The sequence below is a fragment of the Lagenorhynchus albirostris genome, chromosome 2, assembly GCF_949774975.1.
Source record: "Lagenorhynchus albirostris chromosome 2, mLagAlb1.1, whole genome shotgun sequence".
NCBI classification, from domain to species: Eukaryota; Metazoa; Chordata; class Mammalia; order Artiodactyla; family Delphinidae; genus Lagenorhynchus; species Lagenorhynchus albirostris.
Window position 1 is genome coordinate 170426426 of NC_083096.1, and position 27162 is coordinate 170453587.

At 56.0% G+C, this 27162-nt stretch overlaps 1 protein-coding gene across 2 annotated transcripts in view; it reads left to right on the forward strand.

The window, feature by feature from the left end:
• The first annotated feature begins 1242 nt into the window (after positions 1–1242).
• Positions 1243–27162, forward strand: part of KIF17 (kinesin family member 17) — a 48110-nt gene continuing 22190 nt past the window's right edge. For both annotated transcript variants that reach the window (XM_060141204.1, XM_060141203.1), the window contains exons 1-7: positions 1243–1473; positions 7254–7400; positions 8323–8424; positions 13879–14068; positions 17587–18039; positions 22330–22439; positions 26952–27099. In XM_060141204.1, the coding sequence (XP_059997187.1) occupies positions 1243–1473; positions 7254–7400; positions 8323–8424; positions 13879–14068; positions 17587–18039; positions 22330–22439; positions 26952–27099 (1381 nt within the window). The remainder of the gene's footprint in view (positions 1474–7253; positions 7401–8322; positions 8425–13878; positions 14069–17586; positions 18040–22329; positions 22440–26951; positions 27100–27162) is intronic.

Below are 27162 nucleotides of genomic sequence, written 5' to 3' on the forward strand. Positions count from 1 at the left end.
TGATTAACTCCTCAACCTTACCATCTCTCAGTCTCAGGAAGCCTGCCCTGACTGCCCCCTGACCCCTGCCCGGCCTGGGGGAGGTTTCCTGGCTAGATATTCCATAAAACTCGTCCTTTAGTTTGTTAACACTCTTATTTATGGGATTTTTGTTTGTGGGACATTTGTTTCAAATGTCAGCCTCCCCCACTAGACTCTGGGCACCTGGAGGGCAGGGACTGGGCTGTCTCGCGGCATCTATCACCGTGCCCGGCAGGCACGTAGCTGACAATTTCTGTGCAAAGGGGAGCGTAGAGGAGGTGTGACGGCGGCTATTCTGGAGGGACTTGTGCTCGGGGTGGGCGTGGGGAGAGAGGCCAGGCAGCCTCTCCAACCAAAAGACCAGCTTTCAAAGTTTTTTGTTTTGTTTCTCAATCTTGAGTCTTAATGAAAACAAGGGGCAGCGTTAGAGGGAAGCTTTGCTCTGTCCCCGGGGCTGTGATAGGCTCTGGGACAGCCTTCCCGAGTCAATACAGGGATGTGGATAAAGGGCGGCAAGGTCCTGTTGCCTTTCTCAGTAGGTCTCTAATCCCCGGATGAGGCCTTTCCTCTAGTATTTCTCTCCGAGGTGCAGTCAAGCCTGGCCTCCCCTGGGCCACCTCGGGCAAGCTGCTTAACCTCTCTGGACTGGGACTGTGGGGACTGGAGAAGAAAACGGCTGTGCAGCATCTGGCACCGAGCCGGCAGATACTCCAGCAAAGCCAGTGCCGGTCCTCCCCGACGGCCGCCCCCGCGCGCCGGCCTCCAGCCGGAGGTTGCTCTCGGGGCCTGCCGGGCGCGGAGAACGCGCGGAAGTTCGGGAGGCACGGGCTGTGACGCCAGGGGCGTTGCCCAGCAACCGCGAACGCCGTGGCGGCGTCCGTGCTAGCGGGCGGCTGGGGCGGCTCCGGGGACTCTGGTCTTGCGGCGGCGCCGGCAGCGCTGATGCCCCACTGCCCGCGCCCGGTCTGGGCCTCAGGGACGGGCGAGCCCGGGAGCGGGAGGAGGCGGCGGCTCCGGCTCGGGTCCTGAGACTCCCCCGCGGCCCCTACCCTCCTATCGAGGCGTCCCCCAAGGAGTCCGGTCGCCCCGCCGCCGCCCCAACCCCGCCCGCGAGGCCCCGCCCCCCGGCCCCGGCGCCCCGGCGGCTCCCGCCCCGAGGTCCTGTGTCCTGGTCGCGGCGTCCACGTCGGGCCGCACCCCGGGGACCCCCGCCGCGGCGCCATGGCCTCGGAGTCGGTGAAGGTGGTGGTGCGCTGCCGCCCCATGAACCAGCGGGAGTTGGAGCTGAACTGCCAGCCTGTGGTGACGGTGGACTCCGCGCGCGGCCAGTGCTTCATCCAGAACCCGGGCGCCGTCGACCAGCCCCCCAAGCAGTTCACTTTCGACGGCGCCTACTACGTGGACCACTTTACCGAGCAGATCTACAACGAAATCGCCTACCCACTGGTGGAGGTGAGGATGCCCGCGAGGCCGCCTCCGAGGACCCGCTGGGCAGGACCTGGGGGACCTGGAACCACTCGGAGGGATCCTGAGGGACTGCCCTGCCCGCAAGCAGGGCGGGAAGGCCCTTCTGGAGGGGCGCGGGTGGACAGCAGCAGGTTAGTCTGAAGACTTCTGTCAGCAGACAGCTGGAACCCGTCTACAATGTCTCCACTGCCCCCGGTGCCAAGGCTGGTCCTCACCCCCATCCTTCCAGCCTGCTTCCCACAGGAACTCCAGCCCCCAAGACCACTTGCCCTCCACCCTCACCCAACACCTTCAGGACTTCTCTAAAAGCTCCAGCCACTTCCCCAGCCTCCTCCTCTTAAGAGCCCCAGGTCTCCTCCCCCTCCCCCTCCCCCTCTCCTTTCTCCTCCGCCCCCTCACTAGTTCCCTGCTTCTGCAGAGAGAAGGCTGCTGGCCTGGCCTTGGTCCTGGAGAACTGGAAACCCTTTACCTTTGGTCTGACTTACCTTCCTCCTTGGCGGTTGAAGAACAGCGAGGCCACAACAGTTTCTGCCCCTTATAGGGCTTTTACTTTTTTTCACACTCTCACACTAGGTAGCTCCTTGGCGCTGCATGACAGGGAGGTTCACATTTCACAGATGGGGAGACTGAGGCCCATAGGGAGGAAACATGGCAAGCTCCCACAGTGAGTTTCTGGCGGAGGTGGGGCTGGAGCTACTCCTGGCCCAAGGGCTCTTTCCTTGCTACCACCATCTCCCCAGCTGTGCATCGAATCGCTAGTGAAGTGAGATGTCACAGGTTGTTTCAGGAAAAAAGGAAAAGTTTGGGAAGTGCTGCATACACCCTCCCTCACTTGAAGCTGCACATTAGGGTACTTGAGGCTCTGGGGAGTCTTGCGGTGGAGAAAATAGTTTGGCTTATTTAACCCAGCATTTCCAAAAGGTATTTGCCTGTGGAACCTTTTTGTTTTGGCCGGCAGGCCAGTTAGCATCCCCCACAGCACCTCCTTTGGCCACAGTCAAAACCGCCTGTGAGCGTGGAAGTGTTCTGGAACCCAGAGCCCCCCAGTGGTGAGGGCGTGACTGTAGAAGATGCCAGGGAAAGAGGGCAGCTCTCCCCAGAGGGTGGTACCACGCTCTGGGGATGGCCAGGCTGTCCTACCATCCTGGTCTCCCAGGCTGGAAGGGACCAGAATCGGTCCTCTGGTCCAGCCGCCCCCCTACCCCGGGTCCTTGAATGTCCACCTTGAATGGTCCTTGGATGGCAGGAGCTCTCTCTTCCCAGAGCTGCCTGCTCCACCTTGGCTTCTTAGCTCCTAGAAGACCATTCTGCACGGTGAGTCAGAGTCAGCCACCCTGATGCTTCCAGCAACCTGCTGTAGCTCTGTCCCCAGGGCCCCTCTGCTTCCCCGTCCAGGGTCGCCCCTCAGAGACTGGAAGATTCCGAGATTGAGTTCTCCTTGGCTTTGCCTTCTCCAGGGCCTCAGCCTTGCTCATGGGTTCCCCTGCGCATCGCGGAAATAATTCCCCTGAGCAAGCCTCCCTTGGTTAAGGTTCCCAGGAAGCCCCAGCCCAGAGGGGGAGACCTAAGGAGACAGTGGCTACCTCAGATCTCCAGCTCTCACTTCTGTCCCGAGTTCACTGCTACAGGGGATTCTGTCAGACCCCTACCTCCAGTCACCCCACAGAGCCTCAAACTCAACATGACATATGTTCCTTTTCATTCATTCATTCATTCAGCTAACAAATAGTGTTCTCATACCAGGCCCCATCCTAGGCGTGGGGAGCGCCACCCTCAGCCAGCTCATGATCAGGTGGGGGAGCAGCTAAGCTAGTAGCTACAAGCCAGGGTGATGAGTGAGAGGAGAATCCTGGGGGACTTTCTGGCAGCATAGAGAAGGCTAGCAAACCTGGGCTTGGAGGGGATGGGAAAGCAGGGAGGACTTCCTGGAAGTGGTGAGATCTAAGCTGAGACCGGGATGAGAGGAGTCAGCCAGGCAAGAAGGTAGAGGAAAGGGCCTTTCAGGTAGAGACCAGCATGTAGCATTTGATCTTCACCAGACATATGTAGAGCTGGAGGGATCATTCCTGGCGAGGAAACGGAGACCTTGAATGTCACAGAATGAGTTACTGGTGGTTTTGATCCCCAGCGCAGTGCCAGGTCCCCACGCTCCATCCTGCTGCCTCTATTAAATGAGCGGCATGTGAATCATATGCAAAGCATGGTTCAGCAACTTGGAGCCAGGAGTAGCTGCATCCTTAGGCCGGGCGGCTGTGTGTCTCTCCTGCTGGGCTCTGACCACCTCCAAGCAGCCTCCTGCCCAGGCCCTTCCCTTCAGTTCCTACTGCACGAAGCCCCCAGCACTTCGGACTGACCCTTCCCTTCCCCACCCCCACCCCCACCCTTAAATCCAGGCTCTGTTCCTGATCTCCTCTGTCACTGGGTGACCTCTTCCACTGTCCTGGGAGCTGTCCACCTCAGACCCACCTTTCAGCCGACTCAGCATGTCCTACCCTGAGCTCCTCGCCTCCACACCTGGCCCGCTGCCTGGTCTGTGGGTTCTTTCCCAGCCAGTGGCTTTGCCATTTCCCCGTCCTCCCCGCTTCACACCCATGACCTTAGAGTCGCCTCTGATGACCCACCACCCAACCCACGCGGGGACCAGGTCCCATGGCTTCTACCAGGACAGACTGAGGACGGGCCTGGTGTCCAGAGACATCGATGCAGTAGAATTTGGCCCCTGGATGGAACACAAAACTGTTCGTTTGGGAGAGGACAGAAAGGGGACGTGAGGCAATTTAGCACAGATGCTGTTATTTCAATAGTTACGCGTTGATTTTAATGAGAAGTAGAAGAAATATTTAGCATGTCCAGCCTGTAATGCAGCTTCACGGGAATTACTGCTGAGGATGACATCAAGTTAACAGGAGAGTCAATTAACAGTTTGATTTCATGAAAATCATTTAGTAAATAATAATACGGGGAACATGGCAGAACCCGGGGTGGACAGTGGCTGGCATTTAGGACCTGCTCCGTGTGTGCGCACGTCTCTGGTGGGTCTGGAGGTATCAGTTGATGGGTGAAGCGTTTCTGAAATCTTATGTTTTGCCTTAATGCATGTAAAGTTGTCTTCTACTTCACAGCAGCGTGGTTCTGCAGAACTTTCTGCAGTGGTGGAAATGTTCCGTATCTGGGCTGTCCAGTTAGGGACTACCGGCCATATGTGGCAAGTGAGCACTTGACATGAGGCTATTGCTTTTGAGGAACTGAATTTCAGTTTTATTTGATTTTTTTTAATATAAATTTATTTATTTATTCATTTTTGGCTGTGTTGGGTCTTCGTTGCTGCGTGCAGGCTTTCTCCAATTGCGGCGAGTGGGGGCTGCTCTTCACTGCGGTGCGTGGGCTTCTCATTGCGGTGGCTTCTCTTGCTGTGGAGCACGGGCTCTAGGCGTGCGGGCTTCAGTAGTTGTGGCATGCGGGCTCAGTAGTTGTGGCTCGCGGGCTGTAGAGCGCAGGCTCAGTAGTTGTGGTGCACAGGCTTAGTTGCTCCGTGGCATGTGGGATCTTCCTGGACCAGAGATTGAGCCCATGTCCCCTGCATTGGCAGGCAGATTGTTAACCACTGCACCACCAGGTAAGTCCCTGAAATTAATTTTAATAATCCATTTTATTTGACCTTTTATTTGACCCAATAGTATCCAAAATATTATCATTTCAATAAAACATAATAATAGATACTATCATGGTATAGTAGCTATTAGGGAGATAGTTTACATTGTTTCTTCATAATAAGTCTTCGAAATTGGGCATGTGTTTCATACTTATCGCACATCTCAGTTCAGGTGTTTAAGTGTCCATAGTTCAAATGAAATGAAACACAAAAAAATAAAGTTGTGTTTGATGGGAAAATATTTTACACTGCTTCAGTTTTTAAATGTAAATTAACATAAATTCAGTTCCTCAGTCGCATCAGGCGCACTTCTGGTGTGGCTGGTGGCTGCCCTACTGGACAGTGCATATAAAATATTTATTTTGATATAGAATCCCTTGTCAGGTCTGGGTGACATTGATGGTCCGGGCACTGCACCGTGTTGTCCCTGGGGCTTCGCGTGCCCTGCCTCTGAGGCTCCTGGTTGGGTGACTGGTCTGCCACGGCTCTCCCACACCTCAGGGGCCTCATCCTAGTGTGTAGCACCTGGCCCTCTGATGAGCTGCGGATCGTGACTTCCAGTCTTCCTTCCCCAGCAGTCCCTGGGGATCCCGAGCCCCGCAATGGTCTACAGGATGGGTCTTTCTTTTTTTTTTTTAATGTATTTTTTTAGAAAGGGTCTTCGTTGGGTCTTCGTTTCTGTGCAGTGCAAGGGCTTTCTCCAGTTGCGGTGAGTGGGGGCCGCTCTTCATCGCGGTGTGCGGGCCTCTCACTGTAGCAGCTTCTCTTGTTGCGGAGCACAGGCTCCAGACGTTGTGGCTCACGGGCCTAGCCTGTCCACGGCATGTGGGATCTTCCCGGACCGGGGCATGAACCCACGTCCCCTGCATTGGCAGGCGAACCCTTAACCACTGCACCACCAGGGAAGCCCTTTCTTTAATATTTTTAATTAAAAAATTTCGGCTGCATCGGGTCTTAGTTACAGTACCCGGGATCGTTGTTGCGGCATGCCTGTGGGATCTAGTTCCCCGACCAGGGATCGAACCTGGGCCCCCTGCATTGGGAGCATGGAGTCTTACCCACTGGACCACCAGGGAAGTCCCTACAGGATGTGCCTTTGCAGTGGAAACGGGCACAGATGCCACCTGGGCCCTGGGGGCCTGGGCACAGCTCTCTGGGCCCACATTCTAACACAGGATTCCCCTGCCCCCATACTAAGTTCTAGAATTTGTGATCTCATGAGCTGGGTAAGGGCAGGGACTAGGGTGTCTTCTTGGTTCATGGCTCTGTCACCAGCCAGTCCCCCTCAGAGGAGAGAGTCGGTACCTATGGAAAGAACAATCGCATCAGTGAATGAAGGATGCCCTTGGGTGTGCCACCTGGCTTGCCTCCTGCTTCTTCCCAGATTCGTCTCCATCCCCCTCGCCCAAGTTCCACCTGCTCTCAGCCTCTCACCTCTCTGGTCTTTGCTCAGGCTGTCCCCTCAGCCTAGAATGCCTTCCTCTTCCTGTCACCTGTTAAAATCCAAGCCACCCTTTCTGCTCCCCCTTTCTCCTCCACCTGCCCAGGAAGCTTTGCCTGGGCAAAAGCTTTCCTGCACCTTCTGTCTCCCCCTCTTGGCACTCCCTCTCCTTGCCCGTCCTGTACGCCATCATTACGTGCACCTCCGCCTCATATGAGGATCCCGTGGATATGTCTTGTCTCCCGCACATTCCAGGCAGACATTTAGGGAGCACCTGCCTCTGTGCGCCAGCACGTGGAATAATTCCTGTGTGCAGCTCCCGACAGCCCCAGGGGAGGCGCTGTTCTTACCCTTTGTTACAGGTGAGGAAGCTGAGGCTCCATGTGCTTGAATAAGGGCGGGCCAAGGGCACAGTCAGTAGAGGATGGCGGCCAGGCTCTTAGCCATGCACAGGGACAGTCTCCCACCCCACCGCGCAGTGACCCCCTTGAGGACAGAGCTGTGCCGCGTTCACCTCGGCACTGCCCTCCCCCAGCCCTGTGCCACCGTGGTGGGAGAGCCAGGGAGGGGCCCTAAGTCTGTGAGTCAGGAGGCAGCCCTGCAGCCCCGGGCCTGGCCCCAAGCCTGGCTGAGCTCGGCCAGCTGAGCCCTGGGCTGTGTCCTCCCACACAGGGCGTCACCGAGGGCTACAACGGCACCATCTTTGCCTACGGCCAGACAGGCAGCGGGAAGTCCTTCACCATGCAGGGCCTGCCTGACCCACCCTGCCAAAGAGGCATCATCCCTAGGGCCTTCGAGCACATTTTCGAGAGCGTCCAGGTACGGGCCTGGGGGATGGAAGGGGCAGGGTTGGGCTCCCCAGGCGTTACCGTGAATGATCCCAGAGCACTTTTGACCTGGGCAGCGGTTGTGGGATGCGGTCAAGGCGGCCTTGACGCGGCACAGATGAGCAGACAGACGCAGGCTCTGGTTTCTGAAGAGGTGATGGGAGAACTTAAAGCTGAGAAAATTCTACCTGCTGTTTTCCTCCTGCCATTTTTGGATTTTAACATTTCGTATAACACTTCACATGGATATGATGACCCAGAGTGCTGGCCCAAGAAATGGCTGTAAACAATCATAGCTTCCTTTTTTAATTGAGCAGCTGCTACAGGCCAAGCATTGTGCAAAGCCCTTTGCATAATTATCTCACTACCACGCTGGCCCAGGAGGTAGCTGTTATCCTCATTTTTGAGATAGGGAAGCCAAGGCTTGGAGCCCTTATGGGCTGGGCCCAGACCAGTTATCCCAGTGTCCAGGCTGCAGGTGAGACGTGCCCTGCTGACCACTCATGAATGCGCAGAGATTCCTGCATCTGGGAAATGGCAAAGCAGGGACGAGTCAGCTGCAGAGCCCACTGTACTACACCTGGGACTCATTTTGATGACCCACAGGAACATCAGGCAACTGGAAGAACTGCCGGGGATTAGCCCAGGGCCAGGGCTTGGTCCAGGCCTTACCCGTGGCCTTGGTCTCTCTACCTGAACAGTGGGGAGGCCTCTCCCATTTCCTTTCCCATGAGGCTTGTAGAGAGAGCATGGGTCCATGGCATTATGAAAATGATGCCCCTCTGAGAAGCCGGAGAGGAGGGGAGAGCTGGCCAGGCAGGCAGGGTCAGGGGAGGTTGGGGACACCTCCTGCCACGATGTCCTTTTGTGATGTCCAGGCAGCGGGTGCTCAGGTATCTTTGCTCTCCCTGCAGTGTGCAGAGAACACCAAGTTCCTGGTCCGGGCCTCCTACCTGGAGATCTACAATGAAGACGTCCGTGACCTGCTGGGTACTGACACCAAGCAGAAGCTGGAGGTGGGTGCAGCCCCGGCAGGGGTGGGTGGGGGCAGCTAGAGGGGGAGGTTGGCATTGGGGGTGCTCCCTCAGAAATATGGGGAAGGGTCCTGAGGACACAGGCGCTGGTTCAGACTAGAATGGGGAGTTTTGAACTTGAATTTTGGAGTAGTCTCAGAGTCTGTGAGGCAGGGGAGGGGTTACTGGGCCTACTGCACCGCGCAAGGCGAGGGGAGGCCTTCTCTGGGGCAGTGCCACTTACATCTGTTGAAATAGATGGAATTTGGTGGCGGATTTCATTTGAAAAAAGGCTTCCACTTCTAAAAAATTATTTTGAAAAATTCTAAGGGACTTTCAAGCTTAAAAGGTAATAGTGATCATTTTTTGAGCACTTACTGTTTACTCACTGCTTTAGGCATGTTATCCCATTTAATACTCCCAGTCACCTCGTTAGGTAGATACAGGTTTCCCCCACTATCAGAAAGCAGAGCGAGTGTTTTGTAAAAGCTGAAATGGCATAAAGGGAAGAGTATCCCCTGCTTTCCAAAATCTTGATTCCACTTTGCTTTTATGAAAGACTGACATTAGTACGATAAAGGCTTTTTTGGTAAAAGTAAAAATCGGATTTCTTTCCGACTTGAACTTAGAGAAAGTTGGGGATACCCATATTATTATTCTCAGTTTACCGACGTAGGAAGGGAGGTTTACAGAGGGTAATTAACGTGCCCAAGCTTCAACTGCAGGGAGCTGGGCCAAACCTGGAGTTGAACCCGGATCTGTGTGACATCAGGTTCCTGCATCGCAAACATGCAATGGGCTCAGATTCTGGGACCTTGTCCCGCTCTGAAAGGGGTCTGGTGTGGAGGTGTCCAAAGATCGATGATACGACCTCAGAATGTTGTTGTGAGGATTGAAGAGGGTAACAAGGGTGAGCTGCTGAGCAGAGGGTCAGCGCATAGTAGGGGCTCGACGTGTGAGCTCTTTCGTGCCATTGGGATTCCGAGAAAGGATGAGGAATATGACCTGGGGGTTGCAAAATGGACTCAAGACAGAAAAAACTAGGGCTGGCCCAACTGGTCACTGAGCATTGCTCACCTCGTAAATTGTCCTCAGTCTCCTGAAAGGCTAGAATCGGAATGAAAGGACATCATTTCCCAGCTGGGTGAAGCAGAATTAGATGCTTTGAGGGCTCTATCAAGATAGGCAGAATGGGGCTTCCCTGGTGGCGCAGTGGTTGAGAGTCCGCCTGACGATGCAGGGGACACGGGTTTGTGCCCCGGTCCGGGAGGATCCCACATGCCGCGGAGCGGCTGGGCCCGTGAGCTATGGCCGCTGAGCCTGCGCGTCCGGAGCCTGTGCTCCGCAACGGGAGAGGCCACAACAGTGAGAGGGCTGCGTACCACAAAAAAAAAAAAAAAAAAAAAAAGATAGGCAGAACGTGGCTGACCCTTTGGGGAGCCCAGCGAGGTCAAGTGACCTGCCAGGACTGGACAGCCAGGTGGTGGCAAGGCTGGACCAGGTCTGGGACCTTTGGGCAAGGCTTGGTTATGTCTCCCCTCTGGGACTCTCTGAATCCTGGATGGGCCAGGTCAAGTCCAAGGAGGAGGGACTTCCCCGGTGGTTCAGTGGTTAAGACTCCTCACTCCCAATGCGGGGGGCCTGGGTTCCATCCCTGGTCAGGGAACTAAGATCCCGCATGCTGCACGGCGTGGCCAAAAAATAAAAGTCCAAGGAGGAGCCCAATGAGGGGAGACTGACCCAGATCTGTGGCCAGCATGCTGGTGGCTGCCCCCAGACTCTGGGGCTTCTTATCTGACCAAGAAACCAATGCCCGCCTCCAGGCCCCCCACAAGAGGCCCACAACCAGCGGTGGAGGTTGAACTACCTCCTTCGGAGTCAGAATGCCTGAGCTGGGGGGATGTCAGTCATTAATGAGCATCAGTCCTGGGAGGTTGCTGTGGAGACTCCCATTCTGCAGATGAGGAAAGGAGGCTGGGAAAGAGGAGGTGACTTGCCTGTGGCCACTAGGTTAGGAAGCCACAGAGTCAGGGTTGGACATTTTCCGTGGCCCAACTGCCTAAATCTCCCCAGGGAACGGGCCTTGACAGCCACGGGAGGGGGCGCAGAACCAGATAAAGGGGCTGCTGCCAATGCCCCCCAGTCTTCCAGACCCTCACTGACCTCTAGATTGGACAGGACGTTGGGATCACCTGGGTCCCGTCCCGCCCCATCCATGTGGGGCAGGGCTGTTTCCCTGCTCAGATCCAGAGCCCCCCACTTGCCCCTAGGCCCTCCAGTTGTCCTGGCTTCATTTGGAGGGACTGTGAGTGCCTCTCTGACCCGCAACCATTGTATGGCCCAACTGAACAAATCCGACCCCAGGGAGCAGCCGTTTTGAAAAAAAACTTGCTTGTGCTGTGGCCAGATAGTGGGAAAATCCTTAAAATTTTGAGCCAGAAAGACCCTTAGAGAGCTTCTAAGTCCAGTCCTTTCATGGTACAGATGAGGAAGCTGAGTCCCAGGGAGGGGAAGGGACTTGGCCAAGGTCACACAGCAAATTACTAGTGATGGCGCTAATACCAGAATATGTGGGATCTGCGTCGTCAGGTGCTTTCCTCCCAGACTCTTCCGGGTGGGAAGTATAGGAAACCCGGGGGGCAGTGAGAAGCGAGTAGTGGGGTTCCATTTGAGGGAGGAACATTCATGAGTTGAGTCATCCATTCAACAGAGACTTACTGGGAAGACCCTGGAGGTCAGGCCACAGACTACAGCAGGTCCACAGGGGTGTGAACTCCCCCCACCCCCAGTCCCTGTCCAGACCAGGACTGGCCCCCAGCCCCCTCCTCCTCACCTCCTCGCAGACACAGCAGTGCTCTGCCCTTTCTACACAGGCACCTCCAGCCACCCAGCTGGGGTCTTTCCACTGTCTTCTCTCTCCTGGAGCTGGAGCAGCTGAGTCATAACTCAGCCCCCAGACGGGGACTTGGGGACGGGAGCAAGGCACAGGGAGTTGCTCCTGCTTGTCGGCCCCGAAAGGCCAGCCTGCAGCATCGGGGCCCCTGCCAGCCCCCTCCACTTCCTCCATATCATGGACCCTAGGATGGGTTCGGTTACCCAGGCCCTGCGGGCCCAAGGGCTGGCAGCTGCCTGTACGTGGCCCAGCTGGACCACAGGCCTCAGGCTTGGTGAGCCAGGCCGCCAGTGACAGATGTGCTCAGAGACATTGCCCATGGGTGCCTGGAGCTGTGTCAGAGGAGGGACAGCTGGGTTCTGTATAACCCTCACAACAGCCTTAGTAGGAGCTGCTGTTCAAGAACCAGTCCAAGGGCACAGTCAGTAAAGGGTGGAGATGGAATTTGCACCCAGGTGGCCAGGCTCCACAGCACAGCCCAGGGCCTGGTAATTCTGCTAATGAGAGTGGTTAGATCAGCGAGGGCCAGCAAGGGATTTGGGGAAGCCGATTACACCCCCTCCCCCAACACCACGAACCACCATCACGGAACCCAGCTCAGTGCTGGGTGGCGGAGGTGGGGCCCTCAGGGGCCTCTCCAGTTGGTTCCCGCAGCCGGCGTCGGGCCAGTGGCAGGACCCCGCACCTCCATGGGGGCGTTTCCCGGCCCGCTGTGGTCCCGTCCTGCATGCGCATCGCTCCCACGCACTCGGCCGCATCCCAGCTGGTTGCCATGGCGACCGCGCTCCGCCTGGCATCCGGGAGGAACAGTTACCAAGGAATGCGGGGCGGGGCTGGCGCCTGACACTCGGGAGGTGGGTGGAGGCCGGAACAGCAGGGGAGGGGTGGAGGGATCCAGAAGGTCGGGAGGTGAGGGGTCGAGCCCTCTTGGGCCTAAAAATAGGGTGGGAGGGAGACTCCTACATTAGGTGTTGCCTCCCCTGAGCTCCTTTCCTGCTCGTGAGGTTGTTCAGGCTGGAGAGGACGGCCTCATCCTCTTGGTATCTGTGTTCACCGAACCCCCTCCAGAAACCCCCACAGAGCTCCTTTCACATCCATTCTCTTTTCGATCCTCCCAAAAGTCTTGTGGAAATAGGATTTATCATCCTCATTTTACAGATGAGGAAACCGAGGCCGAGAGAGGCAAAATGACTTCCCCAACTAGCAAGTCACAGAACCAGGTTTCTAACCCGAGTCTGTCTGACTGGATAGGAAACTGCGTTCTTCCTGAGGCCAGGAGCAGCCATCCGTCACCTGCGCCTAGCATGTACCAGGCAGGCGTCTAGCCTCTGAGAGTGTGGCAGTGACCAAAGCAGGCACACAGCATCCCAGGCTACCATCAAGCCCTGCTCTGTTTGCAGGCTCTCCTGCTCCTGTCCTTTGAGCTCGGTCCTCACAGCCACCTTCTAGGTCAAGGTCAGCCCTTTGTCATATCAAACTTCAGTTACTCCAGGATGCTGCAGCCTCTCTCCAAGCCCTGCCTCTGGAGTCTTCCACTGCCGGTGACCCCAGTGCTGCCCTGCCCCTAATAGCTGTGTGACCTTCAGAAAGCCACTTAACCTTTCTTTGCCTCCGTCGCTTATCTGTTCCGTGAAACCCAGTCCTTCGGTCTGGGTCTGGCTCTTTCTCCAGACTTGGGGAGATAGGGCAAGCCTGTGCTTGCCCCCCTCTGCCCCCCGCCCTGCTCTGCAGCAGGGGCCCAGCCCCACCTGGGACCCTGAAGCTGCCCCGGGGCAAAGCATCTGAGCCTACTCTGGCTCAGACCAGCGGACAGATGACTTCTGTCCTAATTCATTCTGCTCTTCCCAGAGTGGTTTTATTTCCTCTCACATTGCTTTTCACAGCTCTGTGTCAGCAACAAAACGGCTCAGCTGCCTGGAGAGCAAGCACGCAGCAGTCAGATAAATTGATTTACTCGCTGCCATCGTGCTGGGGGCTGGGGGCCAGTGGGAGTTCTGGGCGGCAAATGGCCCTTCACCCGCCATGATCCAAGGGTCTGGGAACATTCTTGTTGCCGTGGAGCCACGGCAGGGAGGCGAGCAGAAGCCACGTTGGCAGGTCAGGGGAGAAGCACTCAGAGCCCTTGGGTGAATGACTACAGACAGGGTCGGCCCCCGGGAGCTGAAGCCCCAGACCAGAAGCCGCCTTCACAACCACAGCACTAACAACAACAGTGAGACCGCGGCTGCCATTTATGGAGCAGTAACCATGTGCCAGGCATCATGCCATGCGTTGTACGAGCCTTAGTTTACAGAATCCTCACCACCTCCCTAAGGGATAGGTATCTTGTACCCATTTTACAGATGTGGAAACGGAGGCTCAGAGAGATGATGTCACTGACCCAAGGTCCCACAACAAGGGAGAGGCGGGGGTGGGTTTGAAGCTGGTTCTACCTAGGACAAACCCCCAACCTGTGACAGGGAATCCGAGGTGCCAACCCGCCCTGCAGGAGGGCAGAGGTGGTGGGAGCTGGGCCCTTCCCTCAGGTTCCCCGGGGAGCCCTGACCCGTGCCTCTTGCCCACAGCTGAAGGAGCACTCGGAGAAGGGGGTGTACGTGAAGGGGCTCTCCATGCACACGGTGCACAGTGTGACCCAGTGCGAGCGCGTCATGGAGACAGGCTGGAAGAACCGCTCGGTTGGCTACACCCTGATGAACAAGGACTCTTCCCGCTCCCACTCCATCTTCACCATCAGCATCGAGATCTGCGCGGTGGGTATGTGGGGCCGGGCGGAGGCGGAGGGGGCCGGACCACCAAGCCGGGTGCCTGCTCCTAGTAGCCCAGACCCTTCACCACTCGGAGCCTCTAGGGCCGCAACTGGGAAGAGATGCTGGGGTTGCCTGGAGGAAACACAAGAGGACTGTCCCTGTGCCAGGACCCACGTTTCCAGGATAAACAGCATCATCAACAACAACAATAATAATACTGGTAGCTACCATTGAGCACTTTCTACGTGCCATGCAATGTATTTGCATTAGCTCATTTGCTCCTTCCAACAACCCCATGAGGTGGATACTCATATCATCCCTATTTTACAGATGAGTGAGGAAATCGCAGTCACACAACTAGAAGGTCTTCGAGCTGGGCCTCTATCCCAGTGATCTGCCCCCAGAGTGTGTGCCACCCAGAACTTTAGGATTCTCCTCTTTCTTTTTTTTTTTTTTTTCCTGTACGCGGGCCTCTCACTGTTGTGGCCTCTCCCGTTGCGGAGCACAGGCTCCGGACGCGCAGGCTCAGCGGCCATGGCTCACGGGCCCAGCCGCTCCGCGGCACGTGGGATCTTCCCGGACCGGGGCACGAACCCGTGTCCCCTGCACCGGCAGGCAGACTCCCAACCACTGTGCCACCAGGGAAGCCCTCTCCTCTTTCTTTAGCATTCTCTACTCCAAAGCCATCTCACTCTTTCTTTATTTCTGGAAGAGTTACTGAGAAAGAGAAGAAGAAGGAAAGGAACTCGTTTATTTCAGGCCACCTATAGACGCTGTGCTGAGTCCTTTACACACCTCATTCTATTTAAAGCCCACAACAGTCCTAAATGCAGGCATTATAATTCCCATTAACAGATGAGGAAACGGAGGCGCTGAGAGGTCAAGTGACCTGCTTGTTCAAGGTCTTACTTAAGTGCTTCAAGGTACCGCTTAACTGCTAAGTGGTAGAGCTGGGATTTGAACCCAGGTTTCTCTGACATCTGGGTTTTTCCCACTAACACTGCCGTTGCCTCCAAGTTTGTGGTTCATCACAAATAGAACTCTGGAGAGCAGTGGAGCAGGAAGCAGCCTCAGCCCAACTAGGAACATAACTGTGGAGAGATCCCAGCCCAAGGTCAAGGCCTGGGTTGACGGAACCCCCAGCAGCACACTGCCCACCTGTGTGGTGACCTGGCTCCAGGCCAACCCCCTGGTGCTGGCTGGGTCAGAGTCTCCCCCAGGGGTGATGATATGGGGAGGGCGGGTGGTGTGATCACCTCCTCATATGATGATGCTGTAGGTGGGGGCAGGGACTAGGGCCTGAGAGGACAGATCAGGAGGGAGGAGGAGCGAGTGGCCCTGTGGGGTGCCTCTTGGTCTCTGCAGATGGGTTTGAAGGGTGAGGCAGGCTGCCTGCAAACAGGCTTTTTAAAAATTTTAAAGATGTTTTTTATTTCCATTATAAAATAAGTTCAATAAAGATTTAGGAGTTAGAGAAAGGTAGGGGAAATTACTCATAAACACAACCGTTAACATTTAAGCATATATTATTTTGATCCTTTTTTTCCCTGTGCAAATTTTAAACACACTTAAAATCTTCTGCTCTATATAAAGTTTCTTCCCCATGTTTCATTTCCCATGCCATCCCTAAGAATGTTCCCACGTAGTTCCTGCCATGTCTTCCTGACCATGGAAGGTGGCTGAAGGACCGCGCATCAGTCAGCACCCTCCTCTACCCGGCCCTCTACAAGCTCTTTTTTTTTTTTTTTTCTACAAGCTCTTCATGCTGTTTCTGGTTTCTCAGTGTTGTAAATAATGCCATGATGAACATCTTTGTGTACAAAGCCTTTTCTGCTTTTATTTATTTATTGTTAAAAATGTATTTATTTATTTATTTTTGGCCGCATTGGGCCTTCCTTGCTGCACACGGGCTTTCTCTAGTTGCGGCGAGCGGGGTCTACTCTTCGTTGTGGTGCGCAGGCTTCTCATTGCGGTGGCTTCTCTTGCTGCGGAGCACAGGCTCTAGGCGCGGGCTTCAGTAGTTGTGGTTTGCAAGCTCTAGAGCACAGGCTCAATAGTTGTGGCGCACGGTCTTAGTTGCTCCGTGGCATGTGGGATCTTCCTGGACCAGGGATCGAACCTGTGTCCCCTGCATTGGCAGGCGGATTCTTAACCACTCTGCCACCAGGGAAGTCCCCTTTTCTGCTTTTAGAGTCATCTCCTCAGATTAGATTCCCTGGAGCAGGCCTCCTGGGGCACGGGTACAAACCTGTTTAAGGCTCCCGGTACATTCTGCAAAGAGCTTTCCAAAAGGGCATTTCCAAGTCCCTCCTTCCTGCTGCTCCTTAAGAAAAAAATAGCCCAAAGAATCAAGCCCCTTGCATGTCCAAGCTTCCACTGGATGCCAGCCAGACCTTTTTACTTCAGGTAGCTGTGCTCATGGGCAAAACCAGGCCAATTCTGGTTTCAACCAGCAGGAAACTAAGGAGGAAGCCCCTGCTCCTCCCCCCTATTTCATTTGGAACCGTTTACCATGTCCTCTGGTGACAGTAAGAATTATTAATAGTATCAAGAGCCGCAGGCTGTCATTTGAGGAGCACTTGCTGCGTGCCAGGCATGACCCCGAGCCCCTCACGCCCGTGCTCTCTGTGTAATCCTCACAACAGCCCTCAGGGTGGGTCTTAGGTTCCCATGTTACTAAGAGAAGGCCGAGGCTCAGAGGTAATTTCCCTGAGTTCCGCAGCTGCCGAGGGATAGAATCGAGACCGGATCCCTCAGGCTCTGCCTTCAAAACCTGTGCTCCAGGCCCCTGCTGCCAGCCAGTGCCCGGCTCCCGTCACCCGCAGAACACGGGTCTGCCCTGCCAGCACAGCTGCGGTCGCTGCAGAACTGGGCTCGTTCTCAGGGCAAACGAATCCCTGCTGTGTGCTGGGCCCTGTGTGGACTCCGTACAAGCGTGCTGTCCGTTTGCTCCTTCCAACAACCAACGCTGTTGGGGAGCTATCGTTAGTCTCATTTTGTTGATGTGAGAACTGAGGGTCAGAGAGGTGCGTGGCTTTGCCAAGGTCACACAGCAAGTAGAAGGCAAGACTTGGATGGGAACTGGGTCCAAGGCTCTCCAAAGCCGATGTTTTTTGCATTGAGGGATTCAGCTCCCTGGTGACCCAATCATATCCCCTCACTGCCTCCCACTGCCCCTACCCTGCCCCGCCCCGCCGTTGCCTCACAAGGAATCTGTAAGAGCTGTCTCGATAGATAGCCGTAAGAAATCCTGCAGCACTCAGAGAGCAGCCTGTGCCTCCCAGCCCCCGCTCCCTGGAGTCAGTTGGCCCTGGCTTCTGCTCTTGGAAGCTGTGTGACCTTAGGCATGTTAAATGCCCTTTCTGAGCTTCACTTTTCTCATCTGTAACGGCACAATCCTAGCACCCCCTTCATGGGGCTCCTGTGCAGCTGAAATGAGACCCTCGGTGGGTGGGGAGCACCCAGGGTCTCCTTACCGTGGGGCTCACCCCAGGGCCCTCACCCCTCTGCCTGGTCTGTCTGCAGATGAGCGGGGCAAGGACCACCTCCGGGCAGGCAAGCTGAACCTGGTGGACCTGGCAGGCAGCGAGCGGCAGTCCAAGACGGGTGCCACGGGGGAGCGGCTCAAGGAGGCCACCAAGATCAACCTGTCGCTGTCGGCGCTGGGCAACGTCATCTCGGCCCTGGTGGACGGGCGCTGCAAACACATCCCCTACCGGGACTCGAAACTGACGCGGCTGCTGCAGGACTCGCTGGGCGGCAACACCAAGACACTGATGGTGGCCTGCCTGTCGCCCGCTGACAACAACTACGCTGAGACCCTCAGCACGCTGCGCTACGCCAACCGAGCCAAGAACATCAGGAACAAGCCTCGCATCAACGAGGACCCCAAGGATGCCCTCCTGCGCGAGTACCAGGAGGAGATCAAGAAGCTCAGGGCGATTCTGGCTCAGCAGATGAGCCCCAGCAACCTGTCAGGTGGGCGGCAGGGGGAGGCAGTGGAAGGGAGGGCCCGGGACGAAAAAGGCCCTCTCCCTTTGTCTTCCGGGGCATGGAAGCAATGTCCCACCTCCTCGCAACTTCACGTGAGCATAGAGTTTTGAACAGCCGGGGAGAGCCCTGGTTGGTGACGGCCCAGATGGTTTCTGCTCGCCGATGACCCAGCATGAGGCCCGTCTGCCTGGCCTGTCCCATCAGCTGGAGGCTCTGTCCCCCGTTCCTTGCCTCTAGGCTGCACATCCGTCCTCCCTCCTGTCTGCCTGCTGTCTCCATGGCAGCGTGGTGATGCTGTGCTGCTTAGCAGCTAGGTGACTCACCCTCCCCCGACGTCACACGCCCACTCCCAGTTAGGCACTTGTGATGACTGCTCTCACACCCAGGTGTTTGGCTGTCCTCTGGCAGGTAGAAATCTATACCTGGAGCATGGGCCTGCAGGGTTCTTGCAACCAAGGGACTCCAGAGTTTTCTTTATCTGAGAATCCCTTGGGAGAAGGGAGCACTAAAGAGACTGAGTCCATCTGTCCTTTCATCCACCTCCCCACCCACCTTCCTCTCTATCCATCCATTCTACACACCCACTGATCTACTCATCCACCCAGGTATCCATCCACCCACCCAGGTATCCATCCATCTACCCATCCATGCACCTACCCACGCATCCGTCCATCTACCCATCCATCCACCCATCCACTCAACCCACCTGTCCTCCCACCCACTCCACTGTTTATCCATCCACCCACCCATCCATCCTACCGTCCACATGTCCACCTACTCATTCACTCTGTCCTGTCATCCATCCTTTTATCTATCTTTCCTCTCACCCCGCCCCCATCCATTCATACCTGCTCTGTGTGTGGACCTGTGCTGGGCATGGGGACACAGAGAGGAGTCAGACCCAGGCTCTGCCTCGTGCGTATACCTGGTTTCCTGGGGGAGAAAGACGCTCCAGCAGAGCGTCGTGTGCATCTGGCTCAGAGATCTGTACAGGGCACTGCAGGGCAGAAGGGAGTGTGTGGCCAAGGCTACCTGGGGGTAGGGTGTGGTCAGTCAGGGAAGGCTTCACAGAGGAGAAGGGTGATTGCACAGAGTCTTGGGGGATGAGAAGTCTCCTGTTAGACGGGATGAGAGTGGTCAGTCTGTGCAGATATGCACAAAGCTCTAAGGTCTGTTTGGGGACCCACAGGTAGTTCTGCCGACTGCCTGGTGGCTCGGGTGGTGGGAGATGGCTATGTAGGGGCTGGCCGGGCCTGGAGTGCAGAGGCCCTTGAACACCACTGTGAGGGGTTCCGCTTGGGCAATCTGCCTTCCTCCTCTTTCCCTCCTGCCCCACCCCTGACCCTGCTTAGCCCCCCCCGATCAGTGAGGGGAAGCTAGATGGAGGAATGGTGAGGGGAACCAGGAGGGAGTTGGGACTGCTCTGCCGGTGGCTCCCCTGACCCGGCAGCTGACATGCCTGCAGACTTCCCATGGTTATCACGGCAGCCTTGGGGGGTAAGGGCTCTTAGCATCCCCTCTTCCTGGATCTGGAGCATGGAGCCCAGCAAGCTGAAATGGCGGAGGCAGGGCAGGCAGGGAGCTGAGATCAGGGCAGTAATCACCGGTTCACGTCCTGGCTCCTCGGGGAAGCAACTTAGCCCCCCGAGCCTCAACGTTCTCATCTGTAAAGTGGAGGTAATGACAGCACCTGCCTTGTTATTGCTGTGGGGTGGTTGAGAGGATTGCACGAGGTGATTCACGTGTGGGCTTAGCATGGAGCCTGGCACGTAAGGCTCAACAGACGGTACCGGATGCTTTAACGTTATAGTTGGGTCTTGAAACCAGGTGTGTCTGACTCAAAGCTCCAGGTGTTTCCAGCACAGGCACTTAACTGTTAGCGTTGCCCTCTCAGCCCTGGTTCTCCCTCTGGTCATTGGCATATTTCTCCCTCCCCACTTTCAGCAGAACTGGAAACATTGGTCTGTTTTCACTGGCCCTCCGTGCTCTGCTCTCCTGCCCCTAGTCCAGGCAGGCCCTGCGCCCCCATCCCACTGAAGCTGCCCTTGTCCTGGATGCCCTCCTGGTTGTTAAATCCAGTGATCGGTCCTCAGGAGGCCTCAGCTGTCCTCTTAGCATCAGCTGACTCCGATGACCCCTTCCCTTCTCCTTGAAACCCTTGCTTCCTGGACTCCCTTTGTCCTAGTTCTCCTGCCTCTGCGGCCACTCCTTCTCAGCTCCCTTGTGTGAGTCTCTCCATCCCTAACCTCCTGATGTCAGGCTGTCCCAGGGCCGGTCCTCTAGCCTTTTCTCTCTCTACACTCCTAAAGTGGGCTCATCTGGTCTCATGTCTTTATTTTTTTATTATTATTAATTTTTATAAATTTATTTTATTTATTTTTGGCTGCATTGGGTCTTCGTTGCAGTGAGTGGGCTTCTCACTGTGGTAGCTTCTCTTGTTGTGGGCTCTAGGCACACCTAGGCACTCTAGGCGCGTGGGCTTCAGTAGCTGTGGCAGGCGGGCTCAGTAGTTGTGGTTCGCGGGCTCTAGAGCACAGGCTCAGTAGTTGTGGCGTATGGGCTTAGTTGCTCCACGGCATGCGGGATCTTCCTGGACCAGGGCTCGAACCCGTGTCCCCTGCATTGGCAGGTGGATTCTTAACCACTGCACCACCAGGGAAGCCCTGGTCTCACATCTTTAAACACCACCTCCGTGCTCATGATTCTCACAGCCTGGCTGTGTGATGTGTGTCCAGGTCTTAATTTATAAAGGTGAGTGAGTGGTGACACAGAGAGGTCAATGTCATTGAAAGAAAGGGTAATGTTACTCAGTTACCCTGGAAATGAGAGGAACGCCATGCAGGGCCACAGAGGGAAGCACCAGTGTGGGTCAGGAGGCAGAGAGGAGCGAGGGGCAGCCCGGGCCAGAGCCTTTATCGGGGTTTTGGTGGAAAGACACAGCCATACAGGAAAAACAGCTCAGGACTGGCTAGCTTGAGTAAGCGCGACAGGATTGGGGCATAAGGGCTGTCCCTGCTTGCCTGGTCCTGGCCCCGGTTGACTTTGGGCAGGGGAAATACTGGCTGTGTGGGAGAGTTAGATAGAGGTGGGTGGGGACTCAGAATTGGTTGGTTTGCACATGAAAGGGTTGCTCCTCCGGACAAGCTGTTTACTCCCTCTAGGAATTGGCTGGCCCTGGGAGGGGCAGTCTCTTCCTGGCCATCAAGTCTCCCAGGATGTCAAAAACATCAGGAAGTAAAACCCAAACCTGATTGATAAACCATGTCGTCTGATTTCCAGACTTGGCCATCTGGCCATCTATCTAATTGTCATTCCAAACTTAACATATTGGACACTGAACTCTCGACCTTTCCCAGACCTGCTTGTCCTGCAGCTGTCCCCAGCCAGTGACACCGCTCTCCTTCCAGGTGTTCAAGCCAGAAACCTTGGGGTCACGCTGGGCTTCTCACTTTTGCTCAAACCTCAATCCAATCCAGCAGTAGATCCTGTTGTCTCTACCTTTAAAGCAGGTCCAGAATCTGTGTCATTGTCCCCCCCAGTACATTCTCCACACAGCAACCAGGGAACTCCTGTTCAAATACAAGTCCTTTCGCTGCCCTGCCCAAACCCTCCAATGGCCTGGTTTAACCCAGAGTTGAAGCTAAAGCCCTCGCCACGGCTTGCGAGTTTCCCTCTCTGACCTGCTCTGCTCTTCGCTCGTACTCTCCCTCGCTCACTCTGATCCAGCCTCAGTGGCCTCCCGCCTGTTCCTGGAACAGCCACAGCCCCTGCCTGCCACAGGACCTTTGCACTCACCATTCCTTTCTGTCTGTCCCCAGGATCTCTGCCTGCCCCACTCCCTCACTTCCTTCAAATAACTGCTTTCCTCCCACCTTGTCTAAGAGGTCTTTCCTGTCCACACTATTAAAATTGCAGCCCTTCCCCCTGATCCTTATTTCTCAGCACCCTCCCTGCTTTCCTTCTCTTAGAAAATATTACCTTGTTAACATGTTATGCATTTTGCTTACCTTTCTCCCCCAGTTGAAAACAACGTGTGTGTGGAGTCTTGTCTGTTTTGTTTAGTGCCAAACCCCCAGGCCCTGGAACATGTAGGTGCTCAAGAAATACTTGTTGGATGACTATATGAGCATCTTACACAGAGACATGCTTGAAATAAGTGCAGTACTTTGAGTCTTTTTTGAATGAGCACGCAGTTGCCTTTTTATGGATTTTTGCTTAGTTCCTCCAAACCATGTGCACCTTGGCCTCAACCCCTCATTTCTGCTTTTCTCCCAGCCCTGCTGAACAATCAGGTTCCCCCAAACCCCGTCCAGATTGAAGAGAAGCTGTTGCCCCCATCTGTGATCCAGCACAACACGGAGGCTGAGAAGCAGCTGATCCGGGAGGTGAGACCCTGGGCAGGTGGAGAGGGGCAGGCAGGTGGGGCCCAGCAGGAGACCGTCTCCAGAACGATACCATTTCCCCGCCACCATCACGTGGGGGTTGGTACTCCAGTCTCCCTTTGGAGCTCAGAAAGCTGAGGCTCAGAGAGGTGCCATGACCTGCCCAAGGTCACACAGCCAAGGAGAGTCTAAGCCGGGATTTGAACTCGGTTTCCTGACTCCAGAGTACAGTCCGTCCCCCGTCGGTGCCTCTGTGTGCAGAACAGAGAGGGCTGTGGGCGTCTGCAGGGCCGCCATCTCTCATCTGTGCTGCATGAAGAGCTGGCTGTGGATTGATGGCAATGGAGAGGGCATCCCTGGCGGTAGGGATGGCCAGTGCCTCGGTGAAGAGGCCAGGGCGGAAGGGCTCTGGGCTGAGAGCAGGCAGCCTGGGTGGGCCGTGGGGACCCCTGGGCACCCATTTGACTTGACCGGTGGATAAGTGGGGCATTAGCCTCCCAGCAAAAGCTGTCACCTCGGGGCACCTGGGTCCTCCCACAACTGTGGCTTCCAGCACACTGGGACCCAGCAGGGTAGGTAGCACCCTGATTTACAGATGCGGAGCTGACCCCAGGGGCACTTACACAGCCAGACACGCAGCGCCTCCTACCCCTGGCTTAGGCTCTGTCCTGACTCCAGTCTCTGTTGATTTCCGGAGGTTCCTGCCATTAGAGGGCTGCATTCTGAGACCTGAGCATGTGGTGGGGTTTGACATTCGATGGTCCCTTTAAGTAGGGCACTGGCTTCTTCCTGGTGGAAAACCTAATGCCAGGGAAGGACAGCTCTGTGGAGACTGGGGCCTCGACTGCCAGCTGGGCTACTGCCTGCAGCTGGGCTACTGCCACTCAACTATGACCTCAGATGGGAGCAGCCCTGGGCAGGCTGCACGGGCCTGGGGCCCAGCCTCTGGAGGCAGACCGGGTAAGGCCTGGGGGAGTCTCAGTCCTGTGGGCTGGAGGGCTGGGAGGAATCGACCAAAGAGCCCCCAAGTGCTGCCACGACAGGCGGAGGCGTTTACTATTTGGGGAGAGGCTCAACTGTAGCTCCTGGACGGCCCCATCCAGGCCCCGTCAAGGTTCTGGGAACTCAGCCGCTCATTCTGCCTTTTCCTCTGCTGCTCTGGGAGCTCCTGGGGCAGGGGCAGCGGCAGGCTAGCTCTGGGGCCCTGGGCCTGGCTCCCCGGGGTGGGGTGGGGAGGTCCCGGCAGGAGGGGGCCTTTGGGGATGGCTGAGCACAAGCCCACAGGATGAGAGGCTGCGCTTCAGGGTGTGTTTTGGAATCTCATAGGGACAGGTGGACGTTGGTCACAAAGCAGTACGGGGAAGGGGGGCGTGGGGCAGGGGTGCTGACCTGGGGCTGGGATGGAAGCCTCCTCCCTGAGGAAGCCGGGTTGGGTGGGCGGGCATCCTGGCTGTGTGATATGCAGGGCGCTGTCGCCCCCTAGTGGTCATAAGGGAGAAGAACGCTGTTCTGGGCCGGCTGCTGGAGTAGCCAGTGATTGGAGGGTCCTTCTGCTCTGGGGATGGGGGTCACCTGCCTCCTCCTCAAGGGCAGCTTAGTGGACGCTGTGTCAGACCGCTGTCCCCTGGCGCTGCCACCACCAAGTCTATTTTATGGCCCTGGAGTTTCTTCTGCGAGCCATACTCAGAGGAAGAGTTGAGGGGGTCTGTCCTCCCTCCCGTTTGTTCTTTCACTTAAGACTCTCTGTGTGCCTAGACTGTGCTTTCCTTTCCATTCCTGAGCCAGTCAGGATGCTGAGGATGAGGGAGGGGGCCCCTGTGTGTAACAGAGGGTGCCGGGCCAGGAGTCGGCTCAGCCACGGGCTGCAGCTTTGACTCCGTGGGCTTCCGTCTCTAGCTGCACCAGGGGATTTGGACTAGAAGATTCCTAGGGCTCATCCAGCTTTTACATTCTGTGAGTCCAGTTCTTACAGGCTCTGTGCCCGGGCAGGTTGTTTAAGCTCTCCAAGCCTGTTTCCTCATCTCTAGAGTGGGTATAAGGCGGCTTTCCTGCTGCTGGAAGAGGCTGGGCTGTGTAACAGGTGCCAGCCGGGGCTCGGAGGTCTGGGTTTACCCCATTTAGTCATCAACAAGCATTTTCTGAGCACCTACTAGGCGCTGGGCGCTGGAGCCAGAGGCGCAGGTGGGCCCAAGGCAGAGTTTTATTGTTTTTAATATTGGAAGTAGCATGGGAATTCCCTGGCGGTCCAGTGGTTAGGATTCCGCTGCCAGGGCCTGGGTTGGATCCCTGGTTGGGGAACTAAGATCCCGCAAGCTACATGGTGTGGCAAAAAGAAAGGAAGTAGTAGAGCATGTTTTGTGGATTGTGGGGAATGATCTAGAACCGAGGGAGAAGTCCGAGGTATAGGAGGGAGGGGGACTGAAAGAGCAGAGTCCTCCTACGGGGGGTTCGGCTTTGGACGGTTTGTCCTCCGTCACAAGAGGACACAGAGCTTTCGGGCAGAGGAGGGTGAGGGAGTTCATCTCTGCCCTCTTCAGGGCTCTCTGTGGAGGACCAGACAGGAAATGGGGGGAGCGGAGGGTTTCGGAGAGAGGGAAGGTGGAAGGACTAGGAAAGGGTGGGACACCACTTAGAGCTCCTTCTGAGATTTGGGGTCACACATTTACAGGTGAGAAAGGAAGCTGGTGCTGCCGTGTGTGCGAGTGCGCAGGTCCGTGTGTGCGGGCCCATGTGTGCATCTCCAGCCAGGTCTTGCGGGGGTGTAGGTGCCACTGGGCCTAGACCTGGGTTTAACTGGGGTCAGGGCTGTGCTGGAGGGAGTAGGGGCGAGTGCTGAAGTGAGGGAGCCAGGGGTGCTTGCTGAGGGATGGATGTAGTGCTGGGCGCTGGGATCCCAGCTGGATGAGGAGGAAGGCGAGGGCGGGCGCAGGGGCAGGAGAAAGCAGGCGGGGCGTGGGCTGCAGGTCTCCATGAGGCCATCAGAGAGCTGCGTGGTTCTGGGCAAGTCTGGACCCTCCCTGGGTCTCAGTAACATTGCAGGTATTGCCCTGAGGCTCAATGCATCTCAACTGTGCTGCATAAACCGTTACATTAAAAATATATATTTGTTTATTTGGCTGCGCAGGATCTTCGCTGCCATGTGCGGGATCTTTAGTTGCAGCACGTGGGCTCTTTAGTTGCGGCATGAGGGATCTAGTTCCCTAACCAGGGATCGAACCCAGGCCCCCTGCATTGGGAGCGCAGAGTCTTAACCACCAGACTAGCAGGGAAGTCCCAGAAAACGTTAAATTCTAATGGTGGTCAGTCTCCTCTTCCACCCCGAGAGCCCAGGTCTTGCCATCTGTGCTGTTGCTGTCTGTGCTGTTGTAGGAGTCTGTGCTGGTTCTGTACTTCCTGGGGGATCTGCAGAGGTGGGCGTGTGCAGGGGCTCTCCCATCTTTAACCCCGTCCCGCCCCTCTGGCTTACTGCCGCTGCAGGCCCCTCTGTCAGGAGCAGCTCCAGAAGACAGCGGGTCACAGACGAACATTAGTTCATAAAGGCCCGGCCCTCCCTGTGGGGGACGCATATCAGACACCTGAACAGCCTGCCTAGCAGTTCTGCTTCATGCACTTGCTGATTCAGCGGCGATTCCCCGAGTCCCTCCTCTCTGCTAGGCACCGAGGCTGCAAGATGGGAGGATGCGTGTTCTCTGGTGGGGAAGCTGGACGGTTAATCTATAGTCAAATAAATGCAGAGAATGATGGAATTTATGATCCAGGCTAAGAAGAAATAAGCGAAGTGACAGCGGTGGTGGTGATCTTCTGAGAGGGTAACCAGGGAAGGCCTCTCTGGGAGGTTGTTACCAAGCCGAGGCCTGAAGGGACGAACTTGCCAGGGAGTGAGGGCAAAGGCCCTGAGGCTGGCGGGGTGGGGGGCATGGGGGGGAGTGGGCGTGTCTAGGAGTGGAAAGCGCCTGGCGTGCCCAAGAGTGGCAAAGATGGAGTGGGCTGTCCAGATCACTGGGGACTGGAGGTCAAGTTGAGGAGGTTAGATTTTTATCCTCCAACACGGGAAGCCATTGAAACATGATCTATGGATGCATAGCTGCCACGTGGAGAAAGGTTTGGAGCAAGAGTGGAGGTGGGGAACCAGGTCAGACGAGAGCTGGTGGTGATGGCAAAGATGGAGAGAGAAGCAGATGCATAAAAATACATTTCGTCTTCGATGGCTTGAGGACTATTTGGTTAAAACATATTTGTTGATGCAGAAAGGTGTTCATGATCTGCTGCTTTGTGGAAAACATAGATTACAGACAGGTAGGCATACTATTAGCCCGTTAAAAATGTATAGAGAAAAGTGCAGAAGGGTCTTCACCAGCCAGGAATCATCCTAGTGCTGAGGAGGAATTTTAATTTTGTTCTTTTGGCTTATTTGTATTTTCCGGATTGTTTGAATGACAAAAGAGGATTACTGAAAGCTGCGTTTTGAAGTGGCGATAAATGCTGCCCCTCTTGTTATTCCCCCGCCTCTGCCAGGAGTACGAAGAGCTCCTGGCCCGGCTGAGGGCCGACTATGAGGCAGAGCAGGAGTCCAGGGCCCGGCTGGAGGAGGACATCACTGCCATGCGCAACTCGTACGATGTGAAGCTGTCCGCACTGGAGGAGAACCTGCGCAAGGAGACAGGTGGGCCCCCGCCCCACAAAGCTGTCGGGAGGGAGGCCAGCCTGCTCTCCTCCTCACCCCTCT